This window comes from Salvelinus fontinalis, chromosome 16 (assembly GCF_029448725.1).
Source record: "Salvelinus fontinalis isolate EN_2023a chromosome 16, ASM2944872v1, whole genome shotgun sequence".
Classification (NCBI taxonomy): domain Eukaryota; kingdom Metazoa; phylum Chordata; class Actinopteri; order Salmoniformes; family Salmonidae; genus Salvelinus; species Salvelinus fontinalis.
The window spans coordinates 4,000,860-4,021,099 of record NC_074680.1 but is presented as its reverse complement, the minus strand read 5'-3'; the positions used below and the strand labels follow the sequence as shown (position 1 = coordinate 4,021,099).

At 42.9% G+C, this 20,240-nt stretch overlaps 1 protein-coding gene and 1 pseudogene across 1 annotated transcript; one reads left to right on the top strand and one right to left on the bottom strand.

The window, feature by feature from the left end:
• Positions 1 to 210: 210 nt before the first annotated feature.
• Positions 211 to 6,678, bottom strand: LOC129813414 (extracellular tyrosine-protein kinase PKDCC-like). The gene is made up of 7 exons (XM_055865748.1): positions 6,033 to 6,678; positions 5,197 to 5,313; positions 3,591 to 3,862; positions 2,760 to 2,839; positions 2,306 to 2,413; positions 1,292 to 1,468; positions 211 to 989 (listed from the first exon to the last, which is right to left on the bottom strand). The coding sequence occupies exons 1-7, from the start codon at positions 6,627 to 6,629 to the stop codon at positions 883 to 885; spliced, it is 1,458 nt and encodes a 485-aa protein (XP_055721723.1). The 5' UTR covers positions 6,630 to 6,678; the 3' UTR covers positions 211 to 882.
• Positions 6,679 to 13,470: 6,792 nt separating this feature from the next.
• On the top strand, positions 13,471 to 19,870 carry LOC129813450 (protein dispatched homolog 2-like; annotated as a pseudogene).
• Positions 19,871 to 20,240: the final 370 nt, after the last annotated feature.

Here is a 20,240-nt window from a genome sequence, read left to right as displayed (position 1 = left end):
AAAGGAGTGCATACACATACCCACACATTGTGTGATTGGTTGGTTTGGCGTAGGGTTTAGAGCAGATCAATTCCTATAGTGACACTAACAAGAATAGAATATGCTATTAGTTCAAATGAATCGTAGCATTTGAATTGCATACTGTTTCACAAAGGCAGACCCCGAAACATCAAAATATATTAAAGTATTTATAATATAAAAACAGCCATAATAAAAGTACAGAATGTCAAGTACAGAATGAATTGTCATTGAACAGAATCCCTTTCATTGAAAAAGTTAAACAGGTTCACACCCACAAGGTGTACATATTATACACAAACAATGTAATGATAATTACATTTTAACATCACATATGGCATTAACTTAATTTGCCATTAAAATCAAAGACAACTACTGGGGACTGGAATGGTTGTAATCATCTAGGCCGACTGCTGTGATGTAAGCACTTATATGCTTGTTACCATGTGCAGCCCTCGATGCACAAACCCGTATCCCTACGCCAAGCCACAAAGTTTCATGGCGCATTAACATCAAAGTGTAGTTGTTTAAGAGCTTGTTTTTCTTTTTTTTTCTCATCCAGGCATCAAACAGTTAGTGTGGAGCTTCGAGTCCTACCACTGGACCAATGTAGCCTCGCAAACACAACACACAATGCAAATAAAGAGAAGCGGGGGTGAGGGGGGTTGAGACTGAACAGTGAGGGCACTATTTTTTTCATAATTATATCTGATGGGAAATCCCTTTAAATAATTATTGGCAGCATGCAGGATTGGCAGCCAGATCAAACAAGCCACTGAGCAAAAGCCCTATAAATATATCACATTCCTTCATTCGCTTCAAAAACACACTCCCTGCATTCCCCAACTCCCGTTGTCCCACTCCTTACACTGTAGTTCCTGGTGATGCTTTGGTCTTTTTCAAATACACCTCCGAGTTCCCATCTGTAACCAAATGGCTGAAACCACTTTGGAACGAGGCGAGGAGCCGTCCTGCAGACAAGCAAAGGCAGAGAAATAACAAAAATGCCAAAGTAAAGTTCTTCAGTGACTCAGAATTACAGTACATCACACTTGGAGCTTGAAACCAGGTTTAAAGGCCAAATGTTCAATAAAGAGAGCACCCAGAAAAGGTCACCTAGCACTTAAGTATTACGGGGTTTAAATGTGAATGCTTTAGACATGCTTCCTAATGAGAACTAGGAGTTCTCAAAGATAAATAATTGTCCAATTCCACTCAAGATGACAACCACAATTCGGTCAATGCCTCAAGGCTGACGGTCAGTGACACTAACCTGTCCAAGTCCTCTGGTTGCTCAGGCTGAAGCTAGTGCACTGAGGAAGGGAGTTACAGATGAAGGCCGCCTCCTTGTTGCTGTGCACCGACAGCATGCAGCCTTGGTGGTTGTACGAGGGCCAGCATCTGTATTCCAGATTTCCAGAGGTGCTCATGCCTTTCATGACTGTATAATCTAATGGGGGGGGGGGGGAGAAGAAACACCAGAGTCTTTCAGAGGCGCTGTGGGGCCTGGGCCTTACTCATCTGCTAAACATTTTCATGGGCCGCAAATTAGGAGCGCCTGACCCCCTCCGACCCAACATCAGAACAGAAGTCGACTCATTCACAGTGAGGGGAAGATGGCAGGGGTGTCATGTTACTCCATTGGTACTCCTTCACCTAAACCTACAAGGCCGGGGTTAAAAATGTTGGGGGGGGCATATTAATAGGGGAACAAGCGCTCCAGTTGGGGCATTAGTGCGGCAAACAGAGGGTCACTTCAAGGTTCTTTATAAGAACACTCGGTAGAAGAAAATCATCTGGAAAAAGGGAAGACATTGGGATTATCTGTTTAATTTTAAGTCTTGGACAGTGAGTCTCCCATGTATATCCTCTGTCTACGGAGTTCCAGATACTCGGAAAATTCTAAGTCAACATACGCAGACCATTCATGAGATCTATAGGCCCAGGAATCAGTTTTGCCTGTAACTGAAGACACGTACTGGAGAACTAGAGTCCTAAAAAGGAACTGTGAAACTGCTTTGCCATGACCTAGCGGCTTACAGTGTTAATACATCACAACACTGTTGGTCTAAAGCATTCCTTCATATTCCCAGACTCAGTCCAATCAATCCACTTCCCAGGCTTACGATGATTACTATTCATAATGTAGCTGTATAAACCATTGAGCAGCTTGAGCATGGAAAATACAGCTGCAGGAGCTGGGCCAGTCTGGAGCACTGTATAAGCCATTTAGACCAAAGAATCAAAGAAAACAGGAGACTGTGGTAAGAAGGGGTTCACTTCTTACCTCTGATTATTGACGGAGGCGTGTTGTCCAGGTGCAGGCCGGATTTGTACAGATGGAGCATGTCTTCAAAGGCTTCCAGCATGTCATTCACATCCCCTTTCAGCTCTCCTGGAGAAACACAGCGGAACAGGTCAGCACAGAAAAGGTATGAGTGGAAACACCACTGGAATTGGTCACACGCTTGGTCATATGTGAACAATTTGTTTTTCCTGGTCAGGCCAATGTGGTCGGTCAAAATACCTGACTCTAGTTATGTTCATATGTGGGGGAAATGGTATTGTTCACATGGAAGAGTATGACCAACTCCAACTAGGGCCTAAAGTTTTTCCTAGTCAGGCGCACATGGTTAGGGAAAACCTCTAGGCTCTAACATGACATATGAAAGGGCCATATTATGTCTTTCCAAATTACTAATAGTAATGGCGGGTCATGTTCAGTCTACTCCAGTCCTCACCCGTTGAATTCATGATGTGATCCACCAGATGTCTCAGGGCAGGCGGGGCTTGGTGAGGCAGCAGATAGGTGAAAAAATACCTGAGGCAGGGTAAAAGAAACACTTCTCATTTAGACAAGTCCCGTCACATAATTCATGAAATGTTGACTCTTCATCACAGTATTAAACCAAGCGTGCAGTAAACCTGGCAGAATCATGAGTGAATAGCCTACAAAATGGCAGCGTCACAGAACAAAGCGAGCTATAACACATCTCACCCACCTTTCCACCTTTCCAAAGCAGGACAAATTTCCCTTTCCACAGCTAGAGATGTGTTTCTATCAAACGGACTTATTATGGATAAAAGTATGTGCGTGATGACATGGTGCACATAAAAATAACTTTTGCAGTTAAATTCCATCAAGCATCAAGCTAATCAAGTGCACTTTCACCACCCTTATTTAATCTATAGCCTAATGAACTACATGATTTCCATCGCGTGACTCCAAGTTTACCTAGATATGATGGTTATTATATCAATATTTGCACTGCCATTTCTCGCATAATTCATTTTACCGGCAGAAAAATATCCCACCATGTCGAACGAACAAATTGTCTGTCGGCATTTATAAAATTGTCCCGACATGAAATGGTTGGATGGAAACCTGGTTATTGGAGATACTCCGTTAAGCATGTTTTTTAGTCTAGCAGAAGCTTAGGCTTCATCTGGATCTGGGAAACTATCCCTAGGAGTGCAGCAATGACATCTCACCAACCTGGCAAAACACTTGAAAATGGCTCTGTTTTTTTTTACCCAGATTTAGCCTAGCAATTGGAGTGCAGCTATATCACCTGTAGGCGTTGTAGAGATTCCTCATCTCGTTGAGGCCCTCACACACTCCCTGGGCCGAGCAGGGCAGGCTGAAGTTGCGGAGGGGAAACTGTAAGATGCAGTCCTGGTCCATCTGACAGGCAGGCTCCGACACGCTGGCGTCATCCAGGTCTGTGAGCTTCAGCTCCCCAGACACCATGACAAACTGACGGGGCTGGAAGTCCAACAGAGCCACTGAGCCCAGAGGGGAGTGGGAGAGGTAGTGGAGGAGCCTCACCAGGCCCAAACAAACCTGAGGGAAAAAAATGTACAGGTTGGATGTTGTTGACATTATGGTTGCCGTTGTCTACTCTGTTGTGCATTGACACGTACAGTATATGTCATATGTACTTGGTGACATGAGGATAATGGCATCGTACGTGATAGTATTCTTGTGACTGCCTGCTCTTTCGCCTATGTCCTGTGCTATGTAAAAAAACACGTGCAAGAAAATACTTAAGTGTTGTGTGACAAGTTGCTAATACATTGTGGTTACAAGTGTAATTAAAAGGGTACAACACTGGTTTATGGGCAACGTCCTGTAAAGTGTTACCCACTCTAAAAAGGAAAGAAGAAAACAGATTATATTGCACAAAGACTCTTCTTGTATCACACTGCTTTTTCAGGAACATTTCTGCAGTTGCTGCTTCACATCACATCTATGCTTACTACCACATTCCTGTATAACATGAGCCATAGAAGAATTGTCAAGATGAAACAAAGCGGTGAAGCAAGCATCATGCCCGGGACAGCCCACAAAGAAATGAAACGAGTAGCATTTGCTACGCGTTGACGCGGCAGAAAATGATTTTGTCACGCTGCAAACATAGTTGGGACATTAGGTAACCCGACGAGTCCGTAGAACGTCCCACAGTGCAGCCGCAGCACTATAAAAACAGAGGTGGATGAAACCAAACACTTTTTTGGATGACTCTACAGCAGTGATGCGTTTTGCAGTGAAGCGTTTTGCTCCGAGAGACCAGGCACGTTGAAAGAAGTGTTCCTTTAACACCTCACCCCTACTGTTGCTCACTGTTACTCATTTCTCACTTTCCTGGATGGTTGAAATTACATGGCCTGAAGGACTCTTCACCATGTGTTATGATACGTACATATTTGGAAACAGGAACACTTATGTACTTCTGGACATATACCCACGCACACTCATGCATGCTCCCTCACACACATGCACACACGGTCAGTGTCACACACACAGTACGCACTACGCACACTAGAAGATAGTAGAGGGCTTAAGGCGCGAGAAGCGGGGACCGACATTCGAGATCCGCCTGAACGCAGACATCTGTCCTTCGGAGTATTTGATCAGGCTCAGTTGGAATGGAGATGGGGCCTGGGTTAATCCACTCCAGGCTAAGAATGTCATCCTCCAACAGCAGCTCCTTCTCCACCCCCCATCCCCACCCCAGGTATGCCCCAGAGGGAGCCAGGGGGTGGGCCACTCCTGATTAACACTCTCTCCAGGGATGTGGAGGAGGAGGGGCGTGGTAGAGAGAGGGAGATTAAGTGTGTGTGTGTGTGTGTGAGTGAGAGATCAGAGAGAGACAGAGGGCCTAGTGGTCTTCTTACCCGAAATCGTTCCTCCCAGGGGCTCTGTAGGAGCTGGATCATCTGCAGTGGGAAGCCCTGCTCCAGGATGGCTGTGATGCCTCCTGCCCCCACACTGTCCTCGCAGTGGCCTCGGAGCTGCAGAAAGGAAATATATTATACTGCATTATTAGTGTCACAGTAAACCTGACACCGGGAATGTAAACTAGTAAAGCATAGGGAGAAAAGTATGTGAGCGCGGAATTATATTATCAAAACACATGTTCTCAGGACAAACCAGTTAAATGTGGTGTTCTACTCTGGCCTATTACAGTGAATAGGTGCAAGTGCGCTCACAAAGGTATTCATTAAACTGTTACACGGTAGCCTGTAAACAGGTTAGGATTGTTTACATTCAAGTTGCAAATTTGACCGTAATGGATTGATCAAATAGACTTTGGTGATTGTTATACCTATTCCAGGTTAACAGACAGAAAGGGACATTGTATCTCCTCCAGCTGCTGATGCAGAACTGCGACCCAAGGGCAGTTCAAGAGGTTTAATTGAATTACATGAGAAGGTCCTACAGATGCAGTGAGGCTTTTCATCGATATTACACATGCAGCAGAGCATATATAGGCACAGGGAAGCAGTTAGCTCCTTAAAAAGACAGCAAAGTCGCATCAATGTGGTTGACGTTTGTAGGTTTCTAGCACTGTAGGCCATGTTGTCTGTAACGCTTATATTGTGTGTTTGTGATGTATGTAAGCTTCTGACACCTTGATTAGCCTATACACCCTGGAGATCAATAAAGTTATATTCTACATTTTTACCTTCGGCTAATTATTTATTGAATGAATAATACTTTATTCGCGTACCTTTATGATGTTTGGATGTTGCAGTCTCTGCAATAAAACGATTTCTTTTTTCAGTTTAAAAGACACGAGCTCGTGACAGCCCAAGGGGTCTTTAAAATCCTCGAGACATCTCCCCATGTCAGTTCCTTGATCGTACACCGTTTTCAATGCCACCGACTGTCCCTCCGATAGCACGACTTTAAGGACTATTTTGGTATAGCCCGAGCCAAGGATATCCACAACTTTCATATCAACAAGCTGATCACAGCCAATATGATCCTTATTCATTCTAATAGATCCACTGGAAACGTAATTCTCATTCTCCAAACTAATATCCACATGGTTACTTTCAAATGATTGGTGCTGCCCAAAGTGTCCCGATTCATCCAATAACCTCTTTACCCCAGAAGAGATGAGGAAAGGAAGAATTTCCTTGCGTCTTTCGTTGAGTTCATGAACTAATCCGTTGCGCTCCATAACAAAACCATCCTCAATAGTTCCATTGGTAAAAATTCCTTTATGAACTCTGAAGTGCCAACTGTTCACAAAAAGTCTTAAAGAAAAGACCAGAAAAGCTAAAAGTGCCGCGGCGCACAGAGAGCTGCCCATCGTTGACATTTCGTGCACGGTTCAAAGGAAAACGCACTGAACTTCAATCGGACGAAGACGTCTTCTGTAGTCATGACGAGAGAGAAAGGTTGAGCTCGTAGTTTTCACCTCTTGCGGCACGCCCACCAGAGGCGTGTCTCCCATTAAAAGTAAAATCCTGCCCCTGATTTAGCTGGTGCAGAGTAATGTGGAACATATGGAATTATTTTAAGATACCTTGGATAATTTAGCTACTTGATTTAGAATGATAGGACCCTTTAGGTATACAGTGCTTTCTGAAAGTATTCCAACCCGCTCCCTTTCTCCACGTTTTGTTACATTACAGCCTTATTCTAAAATGGATGAAATTATTTTTTTCACTCATCTATCTATCTACACACAATACCCCATGATGACAAAGCAAAAAAACGTTTTTAGAAATGTTTATAAATTTATTACAAATAAAAAACAGAAATAGCTTATACAGTACCAGTCAAAAGTTTTGACACACCTACTCATTAAAGGGTTTTTCTTAATTTTACTATTTTCTACATTGTAGAATAATAGTGAAGACATCAAAACTATGAAATAACACATATGGAATCATGTATATAGACTCTTCAAAGTAGCCCCCCTTTGTCTTAATGACAGCTTTGCACACTCTTGGCAATCTCTCAACCAGCTTCATGAGGTAGTCACCTGGAATGCATTTCAATTAACAGGTGTGCCTTGTTAAAAGTTCATTTGTGGAATTTCTTTCCTTCTTAATGCATTTGAGCCAATCAGTTGTGTTGTGAAGGTAGGGGTGGTATTCAGAAGATAGCCCTATTTGGTAAAAAATCAAGTCCATATTATGGCAAGAACAGCTCAAGTAAGCAAAGAGACATGACAGTCCATCATTACTTTAAGACATGAAAGTCAGACAATTCGGAACATTTCAAGTACTTTGAAAGTTTCTTCAAAGTTGAAAGTTTCTTCTTCGTCGCAAAAACCATCAAGCACTATGATGAAACTGGCTCTCATGAGGAAGTTCATTAGAGTTACCAGCCTCAGAAATTACAGCCCAAATAAATACTTCACAGAGTTCAAGTAATACATCTCAACATCAACTGTTCAGAGGAGACTGTGTGAATCAGGCCTTCATGGTAGAATTGCTGCAAAGAATCCACTACTAAAGGGCACCAATAATAAGAAGAGACTTGCTTGGACCAAGAAACACGAGCAATGGACATTAGACCAGTGGAAATCTGTCCTTTGGTCTGATTAAATTAGACCAAATTAGAGATTTTTGGTTCCAACCGCCGTGTCTTTGTCAGACGCAGAGTAGGTGATCGAACATGATTTGGAAAGGCACACACCTGTCTATATAAGGTCCCATACTTTACATTGCATGTCAGAGCAAAAACCAAAGGAATTGTCAGTAGATCTCCGAGACCATGTGAGATTGTGTCAAGGCACAGATCTGGGGAAGGGTATTAAAACATCTATGCAGCATTGAAGGTCCCCAAGAACACAGTGGCCTCCATCATTCTTAAATGGAATTAGTCTGCAACCACCAAGACTCTTCGTATCGCTAGCCAGCAGCCAAACTGACCAATCGGGGGAGCAAGCCTACTTGAAGGTAACAGCGCTTACTATTGCCCCTAGTGGCCAGTTTCCACGTCGTCTCTTGACGTCCTCAGACATGGCTAGATGTCGAATACTGACTTGTATCATGGGTGACCTGGCTGTCTTTTCTGCACATTTTGCTATGAGGTTGAGAGAATTATACATTTTTAAAGCTAATTTCCTGCTTTTCTACACATTTTGCCATGAAGCTGACAGAACATTTTGCAGTTTTACAGCTAATTTCCTATGGTCCCCTTTACCTTGCGGGGGCTGCGGGTGTGTGTGGTACACCAGTGCCTAGGCAAAAAAAGAAGAGTGAGACCATGCACGCGTGCTCGCATGCATACACACATTGAACACAGTGGCTTTTTAGCAGGATATGGGCATCAATAATCAACAGCAAAAAATAAAACTGTTTGCACCTTGCAATAGTATGTTTCCTACTCTACATGCCAAAGAGGCATGTTTGGTCTACATCAGTGGTTCTCAACCAGGGGTAGTACCCATGTGGGTGCTTGGCCTATCCCCATTGAGTACTTAAGAAGACTCTTGAGACCATAGGCTACTGGTAAAATGCATAAGGGGGTACTTGGTGGTACAGTAACCAAAAAAGGTTGAGAACCACGTTTCCATCTGAACATTCAACAACGTTGTGTCCTGCTGAACGCAGCCCAGGACTGACATCAGTCTCTCATACCTCTCAGGCGGTCGATAAGTTCTGAGTGTGTCTTTCCAGTGGACATCCATGCCATGGTTCTTGACAGCAGCACACCCATAGGGACTGCCTCTACAGCCAGTCTGAACACTGCTTGCATCTCCTACACTGGTGGAGCTCCCTGACAATGTCAATAAAAACACATACTGTCACACAAAGACCCCATTGCAAGGTATGTTCAGACCGACTGACACGCGCGCACACACAACTGAATAAATACAGACACATGCAAGCATTGTTCAACAGGTGGCAGTAAAGCACCAAAAGCCCAAAGCTGGTGTGGCGAACAGTACACAAAATATGGTGACTAGTAGTCTAACAGTAATATACAGGTAACTGCCAAAATAAAGGAAACAATTGAGTAAATGAGGGATATAAAGTATATTCAAAGCAAGTGCTTCCACACAGGTGTGGTTCCTGAGTTAATGAAACAATTAACATTCCATAGCCTAATGCTGAGGGTCATGTATAAAAATGCCCAGTTGCCCATTATTATGGCTACCATGACTAGAAGAAGAGATCTCAGTGACTTTGAAAGAGGGGTCTCAAAAGGAGCGTAGGGGGTTTAAAGGGTGTGTGTGTGTCTCTCAGTCACCAGATCTCAACCCAGAACACCTTTGGGAGATTCTGGAGGGGCGCCAGAGACAGCGTTTCAACCACCACCCACAAAACACCAAATTATGGAATTTCTTGTGAAAGAATGATGTTGCATCCCTCCAATAGTGTTCCAGACACTATGCCAAGGTGCATTAAAGCTGTTCTGGCCGCTCGTGGTGGCACCACGCCCTATTAAGACACTTTATGTTGGAGTTTTCCTTATTTTGTCAGTTTCCTATATCTTATACAGAGGGGATTAACTTTGCATGTTATTAAATAAATTAATGCTGAAAATAGATGAGAGACTTTAGTCTGAGGATACCTTTGCACACACCAGTGTCACAGACTTTACATTGAAAAGAACAGTTTGAAAATTATCAAATCTAAACTAACAGTAAAATTCGATATCTTAATTAATATAAAATAAACGTAATTAATAATTATTTGAGAGATAATGAACGTAAACATATTCATGCAGATGGATGAAATAACCATAGTGGCACACTTTTCAAATTGTGTCTGTTTTAGATGGCCCTTTTTGACGGGCATCAGACTGGCACCGCACAGTATTCATCAGCAAAATGGCATAATCTTCTGATGGGTACAGTGGCAGAGCAAAAACAGCTAGCCAATTGCCAGTGCTGGAGAAATGAACTGGAGCTCTACTTAAATGAAAGCCCAGCAGTTCTGTTTGGAAGCACTAACTATAGGTTTAATGGCATTAAACATGTAACATAGCTGAATTATTAACCAATACTCTCCATCCTAGACCGAAGGTCAGATTAGATGATTCATTGTTAAATGTTCACAGTTCAATCAATCAATCAATCAAGTTTATTTTATTTAGCCCTTCGTACATCAGCTAATATCTCGAAGTGCTGTACAGAGACCCAGCCTAAAACCCCAAACAGCTAGAATGCAGGTGTAGAAGCACGGTGGCTAGGAAAAACTCCCTAGAAAGGCCAAAACCTAGGAAGAAACCTAGAGAGGAACCAGGCTATGAGGGGTGGCCAGTCCTCTTCTGGCTGTGCCGGGTGGAGATTATAACAGAACTATGCCAAGATGTTCAAAAATGTTCATAAGTGACAAGCATGGTCAAATAATAATCATGAATAATTTTCAGTTGGCTTTTCATAGCCGATCATTAAGAGTTGAAAAACTTTCCTCACTGAAATATATAATATGGATGGTCATTTGGGAACAATAATTCTGAGAGCATGCCTTTTTGTACTCCTTGCCCCTTTATATTCCTATCTATTGTCATAAGCAACATCTTGCCTTTGAGAACATTTGTATCGTTCTCCCCTATTAGGCAAATCTTTCCACTCAGTCCTGAGCTGTCAATACATTTAAAACATTGCTCACATCACAAGTCACTGGGAAGAGGTCTGCCATGGGAAATTACCATGGGTGTCGGTTCAGATCAACTCCTTATCTGGAGCAGGCAAAGCTATAGGTGGACTGGGGATATAGCGACTTTAGCGAGCTGGGGGCATTAGCCTCAAGACATGATCAAACCTCACAGCTTATTTATAGACTGGATGTAGCTACAACACAACACTGACTTACAATGTAGATGATAAACCCAGTTTCATATCTGTCACATGAGAATCCAACGGCAATGGGAAGATTGAAGCTCAATCGGAGTACTTTACATCTCTAGGCCTACTTAAGGATAGGGTCTATTTTTCTCAATTTCCGCCTGACTGGTGTGCCCAAAGTAAACTGCCTGTTACTCAGGCCCAGAAGCCAGAATATGCATATAATTGGTACCATTGGATAGAAAACACTTTGAAGTTTGTAGAAATGTTTAAATAATGTATGAGACTATAACACAATTGATATGGCAGGCAAAAATCCAAAGAACAATCAACCAGATGTTTTTGGGATCTCCCATGCTATTTGTTACCCCCTGGCTTTAGTTATCTTTATTTTTGTTATTATTTTAGTTAGGTCAGGGTGTGACATGGGGAATGTATGTGTTTTTGTAGTGTCTAGGGGTGTTGTATGTGTATGGGGCAGTGTCTAGTGTAGTTGTCTAGGTAAGTCTATGGTTGCCTGAAGGGTTCTCAATCAGAGACAGCTGTCATTCATTGTCTCTGATTGGGAGCCATATTTAAGGCAGCCATAGGCATTAGGTTAATGTGGGTAATTGTCTATGTTGAATGTTTGTAGCTTGTGTATGCACTTACGTTTGTAGCTTCACTTTTGTTTTGTAAAAGTGTTCGTTTCGTCATCTCTAATAAAACAAGATGTCCTCATATCCCGCTGCGCCTTGGTCCGCTTATTATGACGATCGGGACACTATTATAATGGAAAGCTATGGGTTCTATGTAATTCCAGCTCCCAGATTGCAATTTCTGTGACTTCCACTCGATGTCAACAGTCTTTGTTCATTGTTTCAGGCTTTGTCCTTCAAAAACTAGCAAGAATTTGGAGTTTTTGCACAAAGAGTCCCGGTACAATATCAGTCTGTTGGCGCGCAACGAAGAGGACGCACGCTTACTAATTTTACTTTTCTATTGAACATACTTCCTTCCGTATAAAACGTTATAGTTTATTTACATTTGAGGAAACCTGATGATTAAATAGAAATGTAGTTTGTTTTGTTTGAACAAAGTTTAGCAGTAGCGTTTTGGACTCCTTTGTCTGCATGTTGAATGAGTGGATTACTGAAATCGATGGCGCCAACTAAACTGACTTTTTGGGATATAAAAAATTATTTTATCTAACAGAACGACCATTCATGTTGTAGCTGGGACCCTTGCGATTGCAAACAGAGGAAGATTTTCAAAAGTAAGTGATTTATTTAATCGCTATTTGTGATTTTATGAAGCCTGTGCTGGTTGAAAAATATGTTAATGTGGGGCGCCGTCCTCAAACAATTGCATGGTATGCTTTCGCTGTAAAGCCTATTGTAAAATCGGACAATGCAGTAAGATTAACAAGAATTTAAGCTTTTAAACGATATAAGATACTTGTATGTTCATAAATGTTTACTATTACGATTATTTATTTGAATTGCGCGCCCTCCAATTTCACCGGATGTTGTCGACAGGTGTCGTGCTAGCGGGACGCCTGGCCGTAGCCTAGTATCACTTAAACGTATATAAATGTATCTTAAGAACTAAAAGTCATATTTAAAATGTTATTAAAAGTTAAGCCTCTGAATTTTTGGGGGAGCTAATATGAAATCTACGGTTTCTCCCAAAAAAAGGGACCGCTTGGAACATGTATATCTAAATTTGAAATACATCAACAAGTTCTTGACATAATACGCTAGTCTGTAGGCTTATTTCAAATGGTATAGTCAGTAATCTAAGAATCTCAGCACTAAGGCATACATCAAAAAGTAATGGTTCCTCTAGGAAATGGACTGCTTTGCTTGGACCGTTGAAATCACATTTTTTGGACACTTTGACAAATCGTTGATAAAGTTTGATTTCCAGACTGTGTTTCTATGGCAGACAGTGCAAAAGGTGTTAAAAAACGAGATTTTTAACCAATTTTGCTCACTGGGTGCCTCAGTGTCAAAAAGACCATTGATCTTTCCTCCAGCCTACACTAATGGGTTCAGTGTTGAGGTGTCTGCATTATGATTCATCTGTAGACACAGACCAGCTGGTGTGCCACTGATCATTCACCAGAGCAGCCTGCATTATGTCTTTATGAAGATGGAGTAACCCAAGGAAGAGCACACTTGCTCTTCCTCTCTGGTCCCAGAGAGGACAGAAGAGTGTATCAGCAGAAAAGCATCATCACCCGATGGCTACGGTGGTGGTAGAACTACAGGTTACCACCTAGGAATATGAGCTGGAGATATACTTGAATTAATGGAGTACGGCAATTCCATTTGGAAGCAAAACTAAGATGGAATGTATAGACATAAACTCACTTTCTTGACAATTTCCTTCACAACAGCTCTGTGCTGTTCTGCGAAGGGCAAGAAGAATGAATGACCTGACTTCTGCAGAGGCCGTGTCACGGTAAATGCTGGATGGCCAATGAAGACGTCGGATTGACCATACAGCGCCTTTTACAGTGCTGCAGGTAGCCTAGCGGTTCAGAGCATTGGGCCAGTAACCAAAAGGTTGCTGGTTCAAATTCCTCAGTCAACTAGATGAAAAATATGCCGATGTGCCCTTGAACAAGGCTCTTAATCCTAATTGCTCCTGGAAGTCGCTCTGGATAGGAGCGTCTGCTAAATGGCTAAAATGTAAATGTAGGTCAGTAAATAGGGATTGATTTAGGAATTGGACATCAACATTGTACATGCTGAAACTCTGCTGACCACCAGAGATGACGACGTCAAGCACCATTAGTAATTGCATTAGGCCCAAAGACAACACGAGGAAGAAAAAATGATATCTTCACCCACTTCTTCCATGAACATCAGTTATTGTTCATTTCACCCACTGCAGTCCCTATCCACGGGACTCTCTTATGAATGTGGACAGGCGGAGCATCTCTTTGCCTAATTGGGCCTTCAAGCAACGCAACAATACTTTAGAAATGTCATTCCTTACCCAATTAAATTTGGTTTGCCTACTCAAGGCAAACATTGATTACTGAAAATTCCAGTGTACATTTGACAAACGGCAAGCACTGCTACTGTAGGGGTTATACAGAAATACACTTTTCCCTCGGTCTGTCTTCTGACAGTGAGATACCGGTGGTGTCACTGTGTCCTCCCAACACTGTGTGCCCGGAGGCCCGGGCGACTTTGATCCAAACCAAAGGGGACCAGTCTGACAGCTGCAGCCTCTCCAGGCCCTCCTCCTCCCAGCTCTACCACCAAGTCTTACAGGGCGACGCCTACGATTCGCCACGGACCCAACGATGTCACTGTTGTGGCCATCACAAGCCAATCAAAGGCAATGCGTGTCTGGAGTCACACCCAATTACTGTGTGCCGTCCTTACGTCGACTGGTCTCGGCGCTTTCAAGACCAGTTGCACCTGCAGCCCATCCTTTTCCTGTCACAACGCTGTCCGCTGCCACTGGCTGCACGGATCCCATGACAGCGGTGGCCCCCACAAGTCCAAGCAGCATCAAGTGGTCACAGTCAGGTCTGTCGTCTATATATACACTGTACAATCATTAGCATATTATCATGGAAAAATATAATCTCCAAACAAGGTCAATGACACAGAATTATGTTTCTATTTTAGGGATGACCAACTCTACTGGATCCCTAGAAAGTCAGTTTCCACAACAACAAGATCATTGTGTGAATAAAAATGACTGACAACTAATTGTACTCAGTGCATGGCAGTAATTAGGACAACAATCTTTAGCTCTTAATTTAGCTATACAACATGGTCATAAGATTAAGATAGTACTGTGTGACTCAAAATATGAGTACTGGTGACCAATGTTTCAAGATGTGATGTTCAATGTTGTACTTAGATTTTCCTAGAGATATATAGTACTTTCATTATGTAAAGAGAGACTCTTTTCCTGTGGCATTTCCTTGACAGTTACTCCCAGGTGGTAGTGAAGCATCCTCTGGCGGTGCTCGTCGGGTGTGCAGTGGTCCTCCTAAGATGCTCCCTAGCCGGCCTGTTAATTGGTCCCCTACCAGACTTCTCTGACCCGCGGATGGTGAATGTCTCCCTCGGCAGCACTGTGGCTTTCTCTGTCAAATTCCTATCAAACCGGATGCTACTGTAAACCCTTTTTCTGCTCGCTCCCTGCCTCTTTTAAAAAGCTGCAGCAGATAAAGTAGTAGACACGGCACATCTCTCAAAAAAATGCTATGTCTTGTCAGCTCAGAAATGCAAGTGAAAGCATATCAGTGCAAATGCAGGTCTAATGAACAGTTGAAGTTGAAAGTTTACATACACTTAGGTTGGAGTTATTAAAACTAATTTTTCAACCACTCCACAAGTTTTGGCAAGTCTGTTCGGACATCTACTTTGTGCATGACACAAGTCATCTTTCCAACAAATGTTACAGACAGATTATTTCACTTATAATTCACTGTATCACAATTCCAGTGGATCAGAAGTTTACATACACTAAGTTGACTGTGTCTTTAAACAGCTTGGAAAATTCCATAAAATTATGTCATGGCTTTAGAAGGTTTTGATAGGCTAATTGACATAATTTTAGTCAATTGGAAGTGTACCTGTGGATGTATTTCAAGGCCTACCTTCAAACTCAGTGCCTCTTTGCTTGACATCATGGGAAAATCTAACGAAATCATCAAAAACCTCAATAAAAAAATTGTAGACCTCCACAAGTCTGGTTCATCCTTGGGAGCAATTTCCAAATGCCTGAAGGTACCACGTTCATCTCTACCAACAATAGTACGCAAGTATAAACACCATGGGACCACGCAGCCATCATACCGCTCAGGAAGGAAACGCGTTCTGTCTCCTAGAGATGAATGTACTTTGGTGCGAAAAGTGCAAATCAATCCCAGAACAACAGCAAAGGAGGACTACAAACCTGACTCAGTTACACCAGCTCTGTCAGGAGGAATGGGCCAAAATTCACCCAACTTATTGTGGGAAGCTTGTGGAAGGCTACCCGAAATGTTTGACCCAAGTTAAACAATTTAAAGGAAATACTAATGGAGTGTATGTAAACTTCTGACCCACTGGGAATGTGATGAAAGAAATAAAAGCTGAAATAAATCATTCTCTTTACTATTATTCTGACATTTCACATTCTTAAAATAAAGTGATGATCCTAACTGACCTAAAACAGGGAATCTTTACTAGGATTAAATGTCAGGAATTGTGAAAAACTGAGTTTAAATGTATTTGGCTGAGGTGTATGTAAACGTCCGACTTCAACTGTAGGTATTGACCCGCTAATTCATCATTCCAGTGTTCACTTTCAGTTATGTAAGAATTTAAGCAGTCACTCTAGCTCCATTTTTGTAAGTGAAGACTGAGGACAGTCTTTGATGAGGGGTGCCATGTTCTTTCCGCCATCTGTGTTATCACAGGAGACTGCTACACCCAACTGGTCTTCTGCTCGGGAAACTCTGCCAGTCTTTGGAGCCTGAAGGCGATCTACTCCATGTGTGAGGTGGAGTAGTCCAGGGTAGGTGACTAGGTCTTTACTCATCTTAAATCAGTTAACCATCTGCCCTTTTCCATCATTACTAACCATACCATGAAATCAGGGAGCCAACTCAAACAAATTAAAGACCATTCTGGGATACAGAACTTGGAAGACACCGATATAATACAAAAAAATGGTGTGCTATTCTTTATTTGAAAGAAAATAAAGTTGTTATGGATCCCCATTGGGTGACAATTTATTTATTTTACCTTTATTTAACTAGGCAAGTCAGTTAAGAACACATTCTTATTTTCAATGACAGCCTAGGAACAGTGGGTTAACTGCCTTGTTCAGGGGTAGAACGACAGATTTTTACCTTGTCAGCTCGGGGATTCGATTTTGCAACATTTCGGTTAGAAGTCCAATGCTCTAACCACTAGGCTACCTGCCGCCGACAGTAAGTTATGTGATGATAAGTTGCAAAAATATCAGCACCTTTCATTTTGCTCTTGTAACAAAAGGTAGATGGAACATAATTATATAGTTTTTGCCATGGGTAGAGTGAGAATAAATGATCATAGAAGTCCATAGATGTGTTAAAATGACAAACTTCTCTTCTCCATGTTTCAGATTCGTTCACAACCCCACTTCCAAGATCTCTGCAAGCAACATATCTGTTTGGAAGTGGACGGTGCCATGATCAGGGGCGGTTACTGTCCAAGTTGGTCATTGGGAAACTACCTTGGCATTTCTCAGCAATGCCTCATCCTGTCTCAGCCTGACATCTTTGCAGGTGACGGAGAGTCTTCGCCTACTCCGCTTTTGCACCCCATACTACCACGATGGAAGCGTGGTGGTGTATTGTGCAGAGAGGGGCAAGCAAGGTCACTGTGCATCTGTGCCGACTCGGTGGAAACACTCGTGCAGTATTCCAGATATTGCATTACCTGGTTGATTAGGACTTCCTAGGGCGATAGACAATAGAATATCAGGTCCCCACATTGAAATATAGCCTCCTGTTTCTACCGGTGGAAAAAGGAGATCGCTTGATGGAGATATACATGAACAGCCTTGAAGATCGTGAGCTTATATACAAGAACACTACTATTACAGGAATGGACCTAGGCATCAAGCAAAAGCTATTCAAGTATTTTTTGGCTAGGGACGCCATCTACCCTGTTCTGGCTGTAGTTTCGCTGTTCCTCAACATGGCCCTTTATTTGCGGTCATTTTTCCTATCAGCACTGTCTTTACCCGCAATTGTGAGTTCGCTCTTGGCTTCCTATTTCTTCTACAAAGTGGTTTTCCAGCTGACATTCCTCAACTTAGCTTCAGCTCTCGTCCTGTTTGGCAGTTGCTCTAATCCGACTTTTACTGATTTCTGGAACCCACGACTTTCCCAGAATCCACCCGCTTCTCTCGAGAAGAGAGTCAATCGAGTTCTCCAAGAGGTTGAATATTTGATACTTGCATCAGGACTGACTTCTAGTGCCACGTTTTTCTCAGGGTTCCTGAGCAGCATCACAGCAGTGTGATGCTTTACTGTCTACCTGGGAACTGCATCCTTAATCTGTACTCTCTCCGCCCTTGCGTGGTTGCCCAGCTCTCTCACTTTGTGTGAGCGCTGCACTGCGGCTGCCTTAGTTACTGTTCAGACCTGGAAGCCTTACGGCACGAAAAGCCCTGGCGGGTTCTGGGACACGAGTTCACGAAAGCAATGCCTCTTCACCTTTGGTCAGAAGCTACAAGGGTTGAAGCGGGGACTGTCCGACACCGCCAATGTACTTTTCCTGAAAAATCCTCCCTTGTGGAGTGGTCAAGTTCAGATACATTTGACACTCTGACTTGCAACAATGTCTAAGTTCAGAGACCCTTGTGGTTACTGGGTTCTCCATAGCCCTAACCTTTGCCTTGCTTCTTCTGACCACATGGAATATTCCACTGAGTATTTATGGCACTGCTGCTGTTGGAGAAAGTGTTTTTGTCACCATCGGTCTGCTTGTCCTTCTAGAATGGCAGCTTAGTGGTGTGGAGTTACTCTGCATATCAGCTGCTGCTGGGCTGTCTTGACTTTTTAGCCAACTACTGCATATCATATAATTCAGCTCTACACGCTGATAGAACTGGAAGAGTTGCGCATTCTCTGAGAATAATGGTTTGTCCTGTAGCAATAGGATCCTTGGCCTTTTGCTGTGCGGGCATCATTATGCTCCCTACTACTGCCTCGTTGTTCAGAAAGCTGGGTATATTCCTACTTCTGGTGAAATGTGTAGCATGTGGATTTGCCACCTTTTTCCAATCCCTATGTTGCTTTTTCAGTCCAAAAAAAAACTGTGGTAAAATAATGTTGCCATGTTCATCTAAACAGGGAACTGAAGGTCTGCCATGCTGCTCAGCATCAGAACATAGGTCCTCGACCTCTGCAGTCAACGGGGCTTTTGGGAGATCAAGAGTTCGAAGGAATTTCAATAAAGACCAGGGTAATTACCTTTACCCAAACCAACAGCGCCAAAGACAGCGACAGGTAGGGTGCGGAAGGGAGCCAGAGCAGTATGCGCTTCAGCCATTGGCTTATCAGCTAAGTGAAAGCTTTGAGAACAGCACGTGCACTAGTAAGCTATCCAACAGACCCTCAGTTCTCTCGGATGACATTCAGTTTGGTGGGCTGAGTCCCAGGAGAGATGTGGAGAGGAGCAACATTGAGGCAGATAGTGAAGAGATCTGTGGTAGGCACCACAAAGGCTGTCACTCACCCCCGGCTTTGTAAACCTCTTCCCCATACAAAGAGAACACCCTACGGCCAGTAGTTGCTCCTCTAGGTGACCTGGCTAATGAAAGGCTCTTGTGCAAGATGTACAGAGGACAGTCTGCTGGCATCAAGCACTGGAACGTATCGCTGTCCTCTTCCTCAAGCATTGAGGAAAGCATAATTAATCAAACAATAGAAACAATTTACCAGCCATCCCTCTCAAAGGATGAGGCCCCCAATAGTCCATTTGAGCATCACCCCCCCAAACGCCTACTGTAAACTCAGAGTTAATTTGACGCGCTAGAAGATTCCAATGAGACTTGGCTGAGTGATAGTGAACCTGGACCCTCAAACCAACAGATATCTATTGAGGCAAAGGGAGAACTTGAACCCCAACCAGTGCACCTTAACGGACAGAGAGACACCCTACGACTCTCCCTGAGAGAGACCACCTATGAGAGCCTCTCCCGGATGTGGGAGGGGTCATACAAGCCAGAGCGAAGGACCAGTTATGTTGCTAAAAAGTAAACCAGATTCGCCTGATGTATGGATCAAACGAGATGGGCCAAGGGAAGATACAAACTGAACGTGATTTCAAAATAATCTAAGCATGTGTTCAGTTCATCGTCAGTCAGCTTCATTCGCTCAATCAGAAACTATCCTTTGATAAAGTATTATCATAAACAGGTCTAGTTAATGCAGATACTGCTTCATGCGGAATGTTGTGTTGTGACAAAGATACTTCATAATGGCTTGAAAATTCACAGCTAGACAGACACTGGAACTTGGATAATCACTGGTCTTTTTGTCTTTTTGTCTTGAACCACAAATTGAATAATTTCCCAATACATTTTAGATGTGAGAGAAGGTGTTCTTTTGTTTGAACGCAATGCTTGTGCCTATGCTATTAGAGGCAAAAACCACTAAAACAAAAGGCACACCTCACTTTATCTTAA